The 10,777-nt window shown below is 40.3% G+C and overlaps 1 protein-coding gene across 1 annotated transcript in view; it reads right to left on the bottom strand.

The window, feature by feature from the left end:
* Positions 1-510: 510 nt before the first annotated feature.
* Positions 511-10,777, bottom strand: part of LOC132840451 (contactin-associated protein-like 2) — a 116,830-nt gene continuing 106,563 nt past the window's right edge. The window contains exons 17-24 of the mRNA XM_060862109.1: positions 8,303-8,521; positions 5,054-5,290; positions 4,719-4,943; positions 3,758-3,891; positions 2,978-3,071; positions 2,138-2,368; positions 1,826-1,897; positions 511-1,693 (exon numbers count right to left, since the gene is read on the bottom strand). Of these exons, the coding sequence (XP_060718092.1) occupies positions 1,494-1,693; positions 1,826-1,897; positions 2,138-2,368; positions 2,978-3,071; positions 3,758-3,891; positions 4,719-4,943; positions 5,054-5,290; positions 8,303-8,521 (1,412 nt within the window). The 3' untranslated portion in view covers positions 511-1,493. The remainder of the gene's footprint in view (positions 1,694-1,825; positions 1,898-2,137; positions 2,369-2,977; positions 3,072-3,757; positions 3,892-4,718; positions 4,944-5,053; positions 5,291-8,302; positions 8,522-10,777) is intronic.

Genomic DNA, 10,777 nt, shown 5'->3' with positions numbered 1-10,777 from the left:
CACCTTTAAGTCTAAAGGCTATCCACTTGATCTCCTTTTATCACACAATCTTTTGCAGTGAAGGCTATACACTGTGTATACACACTGTCCGCACTTACAATCTGACTTTGAAACTTAAAAGCGTTCATAAACTGAGCTTAGGGCAGTGTGATTCCTGCGCCAATGGACTTCTTTTAGAGCTGGATGCAGTTCCTAATTTTAACCACAAGGTGTAATAATAACTAAGTTAATCGGGTCAGGCAATATGCTGCCCCACTATTATGAAAAACCAACCAAAAAAAACGCTAACCAAATAAACAGAATCTGTCAGATAGTAACCTTCTTTAGTCATCTGTCACTCAAATTAAGTAATTAGTATTTCAGTAGCATTTAAAATAAATTGTAATAGAAGTTTAAAGGTTGTTGAACAGCTGACATACCGATAGTTTAGCACCCTTTTCTCCTGAGAGTGTTTACCATATCTACAACATCTTAATTCCGGTCCATATGTAGATCTGGATGTAGGATTCTAATATGGTTAGACTGAACATCTTGCATTCTCTGGTTTTTGTTCAGCAGGTGCTGCTAAACAAGTCTGGATCCAAGTAAGCCATTTTAATTGTGGGTTTATTGAAATGAACAGCAAGAATTGTCTACAAATTACAGTCTGGACCAATACAATAATTATAGACATAGAGTACATCATCATACCATTGCATACCTGTACCATTATAGCCTTGTACATGCTAATTACAAAAGAACACAAAAGAACCATATTGTAAAGTTATTGTGTTTAACAAATGCACAGCATTTTTTATGAAACTGCACTCTGCGATGAGTGCTGGGACAAAACACTCTGACCAGCCAGGGTTACAGCATCATCATGTCACTGTGAAGTTCATCATCTGGCCAATATAGCTAATCATGTTTTACTTCAGACTTTCAGAAATTCTCTCTCTTTCTTGATAGATTAGTGTGAACTTGAAGGCTCCATTTCAAAGGACTCAGGCACCAGCGATACATGTGAGGTCTTGGATGTTAAATCCCTGGCCTTTGACATGGCTACCCTGTCATCAGAACTACTGAATTTCCAAAGTATGAGCTTTGGAGATCTGCACTTCCTGCACAAAGGATATACATTTATCACCCTTCCATGACTTGGTCTTTGTATTCTTCTCTTGAGCACAGAAACTACAGAAAGCCAGGCCAGAGTCCACCAAGTCACTCTAGTCCTCGTTCTCAGTCTCATCCATCAGCTCCTTTACGACCACACAGCTTCATGTGTGGCCAGAAAAGAAGAGACCATCATAAAGCACTTGCTGAATCTGCCTCGATGATCTGCTGGCAGACGGAGGATAGACGGAGAAAGAGGAACAAAGAAACATACAGAGAAAAAGGGATCCAGAAAAAGAAAGGAGAAGAAACAAAAATCGTTGCAAAGGAAGGGGGTTTTAATTGTTCCCAATCCTCAGTCAGAGTCTCAAACAGTTTGTATGTGCTTCATCAGAGGTGCTTTAGATGAACCACTCCTTCTTGTTTTCTTCGATGGTCTCTGTAAAATTGGGTTCTGCGCTGATGATGGCTGTATCAGCAGATTCGAATCGTTCTTCTCCTTTGGACTCGTTGGTGTGGTACGTTCCCTTGTGGCGGAACATGTAGCGTATCAGGAACACCAGAGTGCACAGGATGGTGAAGATCACCACAGCAATGATGCCTAAATCAAGAAGGGAAAGGAGAATACAAGTTGTGTGCTATTTTTAAAAAAAATACTGCTGAAGAGAAAAGAGTGAGAAATTCTTTAGACATGAAATGGAGCCTTATGCAACAGACTCTGGAAAGCTCCTACCACCAATTACTGCTGAATTCCTGTTCACCCCGTCTGGCACAACTCTCTCCTCATTGAACGGGAAATCAGCACCTACAGGAAAAATCATGTCAGCCATGTGTTGATAAAGCTTCTATATTACTGTCACCTTCAGTGAGCAATTATATTCATAAGAATTTTTACAATCCAACCTAAGTATAAAGCATTAATTGATAACTTCTTATCGTAATCGGTGGCATCTACAATCTGAACCTTAATGAAAGTTGACTAAGGAATTATGAAGTTTGCTTGTGCACAATACAGCCCATCAATCACAGCCAATAGTTTTTGTACCCGCATTCAGGTGCCAGGGGTCAGTGTTAGTGGACATCGGTGAGACAGTGAGCGGCGACGCTCCACAGTTGGACTCGACCAGTTTACCCTCGTGCGAGATGGAAACAGAGTGCCAAGAACGAAGAGCTGCCTTCAGAGGAGCGATGCTGTTAAATTGCACTCTAGAGAGACAGCCTATGAAGCCAGGAGTGTTATACTTCTCTATCAGCACTGGGTCGATGGGGCCGGTTTCTGCAAGAAACAGAGAATGAAAGAGATTTAGAAATGGAGCATATGGTGTGCTGCATGATGTATATTGAATGCATCTGAATTTTAGAACAAAAGCCTTCTATGTCATTTGCTTCCTGTAAACATAAGCTCACTGAGTATATGTATGAAGTTTTGTGTGTCAAGGTTTTGAAAGTATGAGCCCTACTGTACTACTGTAACCCTGAAGCGTTGGTGGAAAATTCAAGGAGAGGAAACCAGCATGGTTTGTGAGTCTTGAAAGTTCATCAACCTCATCTACATCGTTCCAGCTGAATACCTAGACATTTGTGCAGGTCTGTTTATTCCAAACAAATTTAGTTTTTCCAAATTATAAACTAGTAGCCTCAAACCAGCATCGACTCTTACCAAAACAGTTACTAAAAATGAGTCTAGCAAGCTTCATATCTGACAACGTACAGTACTGTATGTACCTGTCTGGTAAGCTTTCTTAAAAAAGTGGTACAAGAGAACATAGGAAATGGAACCTGAATGAATTGGCTGAGATGAAGGCTTACTAGTCAGGAGAGGATTCTGGGAGATGGAGTTCCTCAAGATCTTTTATGGGCTTAAATGCTATGAAAGTGCACTTACCAAAGACTTTTCCTAGGAAGAGAGATTTGACCAAGTTGAACTGAATGTCTGAGGCTTCAGGTAGGGTGTAAATGACCAAAGGGTAGTGGTCCAGCTATGAAAAAAAATCCGACAAAGATTCAAACATGTGCATTATTATTATTATTATTATTATTATTATTATTATTATTATTATTATTATTATTATTATTAGTAGTAGTAGTAGTAGTAGTAGTAGTAGTAGTATTATCGTTGTTGTTGTTGTTATTATTATTATTATTATTATTATTATTATTATTATTATTATTATTATTATTATTATTATTATTTAGTTATTGCTTCAAGTACCAACTGTTCCTAAGACTCAGGATTCACTAGACCAGGATAAAGTGGTCCCCCGAAGATGAATGAATGACTGAATAAAAACATCTCGGTGGATCTCGCTAACAAAGAGCTTGACGTAGTGGTATCACGAGATAAGGTGACAGCATTTAATAGCTTTGAGCTTATTTACCTTTATCACAGGGAGCTAATGGCTGACTCAGAGATGAATCGCTATGAAAAGCTTCCCTGAGGCTTCAAACTCTCTGCAAACCACCCAGCTTTAACGATCTCTGCTAATGAGCTGTAAATAAGCTCCAACTTGGCCTTGTGGAACATGAAGGAGATTTTTCTATCCATTTTTAATCACCATTTTGAAATGTACAACCCAAAATAAGCAAGCTGCAGAGACGCCAAAAAAAAAACAACATTGTGTTCTACGGCACAAATGCACAAAAAATAAACAAAGGAGATTTTCACCTGGACATGGATTTCTCTTTCTGTTCTAGTGATATTGACGCTGTGCGGCTGTCCGTTGGCCAAATTGCGCTGATCCAGATCGACAGCGAAGGGCTCGAGCAGACCACCAAGGTTATATCGTAGCTGGAGAGAACCTGATAGAGGAAGACAGAAAGTTCACTTTCATCATCATTTCATCATCTGCGGTTTATCAGAAACATCATCATCCCTTTGTATTACAAGAAACAGGAGTCGGAATTAAATGTACTTGGCTTGAGAAGTGAAGAGCAGGAGACAGAATGTGCCTACAGTACTCTCAGGAAACAGGAGTCCAAACTGAAGGCACTAAATATCACCTTTGAAAATAAAGCTGGACAATTGATTATATTCTGCACTATTCTAAATGACCCCAAATCCAATGTATGAGACAGCTTGTAAAAATGATGCAGGGAAGAAGAACTGGCTGGCTTTTGTATTTGTACATTTGTGAACATTTCTATGAGCTAACAAAAAACAAAAACATAAATAAATAAATAAATAAATAATACAAATAAAAAAATAATACAAATAAAAAAAATTAAAACAACAATAATAATAATAATAATAATAATAATAATAATAATAATAATAATAATAATAATAATAATAATTGATGGATAAATAGAAATACAAAAAAATACAAATATCTTGACAATTTATTTTTTTTTTGTTTGTTTTAATTATATCTTATGCATTGTTGCCTTAAGATTTTGTGTAGCATCATCAACTTATATGAAATAAATAAAACAGGAGGTCAAAATAAATTGTGTTATATTTAAAGAGCATGTGATACCTTCACATATCTGTCATGCCTACATGAATTCATTTGAAAAAGGACAGAGGCGCTCAGACAATCAACAACCAACACCATAAAACTAGAGAATGCTGTACTGTAATTTCAGATTTTTGTTTTCGTGTTTCTGATCGGTCAGCAGGAGCTTACCGTTACGTCGCAGCACCACAGCCATGTAGTCTTGGCTCCTCGAGCTGACATACAGGAGGATGCTGGGAGTGCTGGATGTGCTGAAGCTGAAGCTCACGTCCTCTCGGGTCAGGTTTAAGTCTGTGGACAGCGACTGGCTCGAATCCTTTCCGTCCATGCTAGAACTCACTTCCGGGACCAGGTTATAACGGACCAGCGTTCCTGCCTCGAAGAAAGCTCCCACGTCTGCAAAATAAACACAACTTCCCTTAGTGAAACAGCAACATGGAGAGCTGACAGCAAAACACAACTGCAATTATTTAGGGAAAGTTTTATAAGGAAACCTTCTGGAGCACCTTTAGTGCAGAAGGGTCCGTCGTAAGCCGTGTCGCTGCAGTCACACGAGTAGCCGTTGTACTTCTCTACACACTTCCCTCCGTTGCGACAGTACATCCCGAAACTGGTGCAGTGACCCGAGCATCCGGGTTTCACTCCGGGAGTGACTTCTGCTCTTTCCTCCAGGTCGAGGGTCACGCCGTTCATCTTCAGGGAGCGGATGCATCCCAGGAAGCCTCTCTGTCCTCCTGCTGTTCCTGCAGAATTAACAGAAAAAAACAGTTCTTATCTTTTTTAGTGTTACAATCTGAGAGAAATGACACACAGACAACATGAACACAACTTGTTGCCTAAAGTATTTACTCCCAAGATGTTCAGTATGAAATTCAATACACATGGCCACACATTACATGACATACATGTTCAATTCTTAGTTAATAGTAAAAAAAAAAAAAAAGATATGACAGGGGAGTCAGATTATATCAGACCCAAATTAGATTCTCAATTGGTATGTTTTAAATTTATAGACTTCCAGTCCAACTCTAACTTTTCGTTCATTCAGACTCATCCACGTCCATTCAGACACATCCACGTCCATTCAGACTCATCCACGTCCATTCAGACTCATCCACGTCCATTCAGACACATCCACGTCCATTCAGACTCATCCATGTCCATTCAGACTCCTCCACGTCCTTTCAGACACATCCATGTCCATTCAGACACATCCACGTCCATTCAGACTCATCCACGTCCATTCAGACTCATCCACGTCCATTCAGACACATCCACGTCCATTCAGACTCATCCATGTCCATTCAGACTCATCCACGTCCATTCAGACTCCTCCACGTCCTTTCAGACACATCCACGTCCATTCAGAGTCATCCACGTCCATTCAGACTCCTCCATGTCCTTTCAGACACATCCACGTCCATTCAGAGTCATCCACGCCCATTCAGACACATCCACGTCCATTCAGACTCATCCGCGTCCATTCAGACTCATCCACGTCCATTCAGACACATCCACGTCCATTCAGACTCATCCACGTCCATTCAGACTCATCCACGTCCATTCAGACTCATCCGCGTCCGTTCAGACTCATCCACGTCCATTCAGACACATCCACGTCCATTCAGACTCATCCACGTCCATTCAGACACATCCACGTCCGTTCAGACTCATCCACGTCTATTCAGACACATCCACGTCCATTCAGACTCATCCACGTCCATTCAGACTCATCCATGCCCATTCAGACACATCCACGTCCATTCAGAGTCATCCACGTCCATTCAGAGTCATCCACGTCCATTCAGACTCATCCGCGTCCATTCAGAGTCATCCACCGTTTTAAATAAAAGAATGAGTTGAAAATGTTTAAAGCTTAGTGGTGATGACGCTACAATAATCAGAAAGCAAAATTAAAAAAATCCTACAGACTTTTCAATCGAAGGAACCAGGATGATTTTTGCTTCCGAGTCGGGCTACAAAAATACATCGTCCCTGCAGCGCTCTATGGAGACCTACATCAAACAGTTGTGTGTGAAGTGCTAGGGCTGATGGGTAATGGAGTTCACCGTCACCTACTGTATGGCGTTTTCTGGGTTTCTTTGCTGCCGCTGTCTACATTTTCTTCTTAAATGAATATCAGGTGTGAAAGTAGAACGGTTGCATTTTGCATGGAATTACTTAAAATGTATGGAAATGTATTTGTTTGAATTTATTTCTTATACTTTTAATTTGTAATTTAGGAACAGGGTTATACTGTACTCAAAGTATTTTAACCTAACCAGTCAATATTCCATTTAAAGCATTTGGCAGACACCCGTATCCAGAGCGACTTACATTATACATTTTATACAGAGGAGTATATGAGGGTTAAGGGCCTTGCTCAGGGGCCCAACAGTGGCAGCTTGGTGGACCTGGGATCAAACTCACAACCTTCTGTTTGGTAGCCCAACACCTTAACCACTAGGCTACCACGTGCCCATATCAGAATATCATTGAAAAAATTGTTGTGAAGGATATTGATCTTTTTTTGAGATACATATTTGTAAATGTAACATTGATGGTTCAAAGATACCGCTAAATGTTAATAAATAAATACATAAATTAATTTTACCACATCAATAAACCCCCCCTGACCAAAAAAATATCAGTGATGGTGATCTGTGACTGACCTCATGGCTTAAAAACGGTTTCGAAAGCTCATTACCGAGAGAGCAGCGTGTTTAATGAGGGCATTGATATGCAGGTCATACATTCTTCAGATCTAATCTTTGAATTGGAAATTTTGAAGCTACTAGAAGGACAGAATGCTCGGAGGCACGATTGTGTACAAATGAGGTTGAGATACAGGATCTAATCAGGGCTGGATTTCTCACTGGGTTTGGGAGTAAAGCAGTTATTTGGGTTTATGAATTTGACAGGAATATACAAGTCCTTTCCTGAGCTCTGTGAGATCTTTCTTAAGCGATTGAGAAAAAAACAGCACATGTTCATACCGTCATAATCATAATGGGGAATTTTTTTTATATTTTACAATTCATTAATTTCACTTCAATATTTTTGGTTTCTGGCAAAACCTTTTTTTTTTTTTTTTAGACAGCCAAACAACCATATTTATTTTACATTAGCAGTTGTTGATTACATTAGCTAATCAGTTACCAGAGACCAGTGGCACAGACTTCTATTTTAGAGTGACATTTCTTGGATTTTTTTGGACCATAGTCTTCTGTGCGATGAAGATTTTGGACCTCCACTGAGATGAGGCCGACTCTACGAGTCCTGAGGCATCTAGAGATCTACCAGCTCCAGTTGGACTCTGCGATACTAAAGTGAACTAGATGTGAACTCCATGTGATCTTTTGCATCAATACAACATTTGTTTGACTGTATATTTGTAATCACACCCTCCAGTGTCACCCATATGAGGATGAGGTTCCCCTTTGAGTCTGGTTCCTCTCAAGGTTTCTTCCTTTACCATCTAAGGGAGTTTTTCCTTGCCACTGCTGCCTGAGTCTCCTCAGACTTGCTCATTGGGGATAAATACATACACATTGTGAACTAAATATATATCTAATAATAATCTTGAATTTTGTATTCTATTAATCTTTATATTATTCTTTATATTAACCTTTTGTTCGATGTTTATGGTCTGTAAAGCTGCTTTGAGACAATGTCTATTGTAAAAAGCGCTATACAGTACAAATAAACTTGAATTGAATTGAATTGAATTGAATGTGTGTGTTTGAGTATCTTACCCACATACAGCTGGCTGTAGAGCTCCAGGCGTGTATGTCCCTGAGCAGGTGCAGCTCGAACCTGTCTGTGTTGCTGATCCAGCTGAAGCACGGCCTCTTTGACGTTTCTCTCGGCGCTGACTCGATGCCACTGGTCGTCGTTTAACGGCACGGGTGAGTGAACGTTCAGCTCCACCGGTCCGTTCCCCACGTCGAAGGAGAAGGTAACAACATTGGGTGCTGGAGAGAAACAACTCCGTGAGTCAGGATAGAAGTCGATTTATCTTTTCTCATCATCTATAGATGTACAGTACCAGTTTCAGTTGTGTTCCGCTTCATGAGTCAAAAAGAAGATGTCATCTCCATGTGGTCATTGAGGAAAACAACCTCCAAATCAATACAGAATTGTCAGACTGTATCTGACTGTAGAAAGGACATTATTCATAATAACACTCTCTGGTGTTTATAATCATTTATAATCACACCCTCCAGTGTCACCCAAATAAGGATGAGGTTCACTTTTGAGTCTGGTTCCTCTCAAAGTTTCTTTCTCTTCCATCTAAGGAAGAGAGTTAAGTTTTTCCTCACCACAGTCACCTCAGACTTTGCGATAAATACAAACACATTTAATTATAAGTCGTGGCCTAATGGGGAAGTCGTGGCCTAATGGTTAGAGAGTTTGTTTCCTACTGTAACCCTAAGGTTGTGAGTTTGAGTCTAGAGCCGACAATACCACGACTGAGGTGCCTTTGAGCAAGGCACCGGACCCCCCCAACTGCTCCCCGGGTGCCGCAGCGTAAATGGCTGCCCACTGCTCCGGGTGTGTGTTCATGGTGTGTGTGTTCACTGCTGTGGTGTGTGTGCACTTTGGATGGGTTAAATGCAGAGAACGAATTCTGAGTATGGGGTCACCGTACTTAGCTGTATGTCACATCACGTCATAAGTCTTGTATTAATCTTGAACTTTTGTATAATATTAATCTTTGTATAATAAACCTTTTGTATAATATTTCTTATCTTCTATAAAGCTGCTTTGAGACAACGTCCATTGTTTAAAGGGCTATAAAAATAAAATTGAACTGAACTGAATCAGAATCAGTCTCGCTATTGATGGAACAGAAGAATTGAGGTATATGTATGTATATGGAGTTTATCATTTCCTGGCCTGAAGCCTTGATCCTGGCACATTGATCTCTTATAGGGGCTCCTGTGTTTACGCCCATATATCTGTTGTGTAAACATTCTGCTTCATTCAACTCACCCAGACACACACACACACACACACACACACACATTAAATAAAATTATTAAAAGGTTACTAGGTAACAGGTTACCACAAACATTTATTTTAACACGATCAAACAACAGCTACCAATCAGAAAGGGCAAAGTTTAACAGAGCTTCTTCTGAGACCTGCACTGCTGCTCATGCTACGTTACAGGCAGCATAACACAAAAGGGCTTTTCACACTGCGTTTATCGTCCTTCTAAACCCTCCGTTTAACCCTAACTAGAGGAATGTTTCACATTTATAACGTTAACGCACATTGCGGTGCTAAACGTGTACAGTGTGAAACAATGTGGTGCGGTGTTACAATGTTATGACTAGATGCTTAGCAACAGACATTAATCAGAAATTGAGCCATGTAAGCCTCATATCACGTGAAGATTAGAATATAGCAAGACTTAAAACACAAAAACATTCTGTAGGTTAGCGTCAGGTGGCAAAACACCGAACTGGGTAAATATGTGAAGGATAACAGTGAATGCCTGGTCAACTACACATGATTAATCCTGTTCAACTCTAAAGGTATTTTTGAGCCCCTTGATTGATAACGACATGCTTAATTTAAATGAGTATATCTCATAAACTACAAGGTATATTTGAATAATTCTGGTATAAGTAAGGGGGCACGGTGGCTTAGTGGTTAGCACGTTCGCCTCACACCTCCAGGGTCGGGGTTCCCACCTCCGCCTTTTGTGTGTGGAGTTTGCATGTTCTCCCTGTGCCTCGGGGGTTTCCTCCGGGTACTCCGGTTTCCTCCCCGGTCCAAAGACATGCATGGTAGGTTGATTGGCATCTCTGGAAAATTGTCCGTAGTGTGTGATTGCGTGTGTGTGTGTGTGTGTGCCCTGCGATGGGTTGGCACTCCGTCCAGGGTGTATCCTGCCTTGATGCCCCATGACGCCTGAGATAGGCACAGGCTCCCCGTGACCCGAGGTAGTTCAGATAAGCGGTAGAAAATAAGTGAGTGAGTGGTATAAGTAATAAGTATATTACCAGTTTATATTATTTATATATTACCATATGAACTTTATATTGGTGGTTAATAAAAAGTGTTTTTCTACTTCAGGTTCTGTGAGTTTTGGTCACAGTGTGCTCATACTTATACCGGTGGAATCTGCAGATTCTGCTTGTGTTTGTAACGCGTTATGGCCGATTGCTTGGGTCAGTTTTGTTACGTGCGCAATGTTTACATATTTTTTCTCTCAGTCC

Source organism: Tachysurus vachellii, chromosome 25 (genome assembly GCF_030014155.1).
Source record: "Tachysurus vachellii isolate PV-2020 chromosome 25, HZAU_Pvac_v1, whole genome shotgun sequence".
In the NCBI taxonomy this organism is placed as follows: domain Eukaryota; kingdom Metazoa; phylum Chordata; class Actinopteri; order Siluriformes; family Bagridae; genus Tachysurus; species Tachysurus vachellii.
Note: the sequence above shows the minus strand (reverse complement) of the source record. Positions and strands in the feature narration are given on the sequence as shown.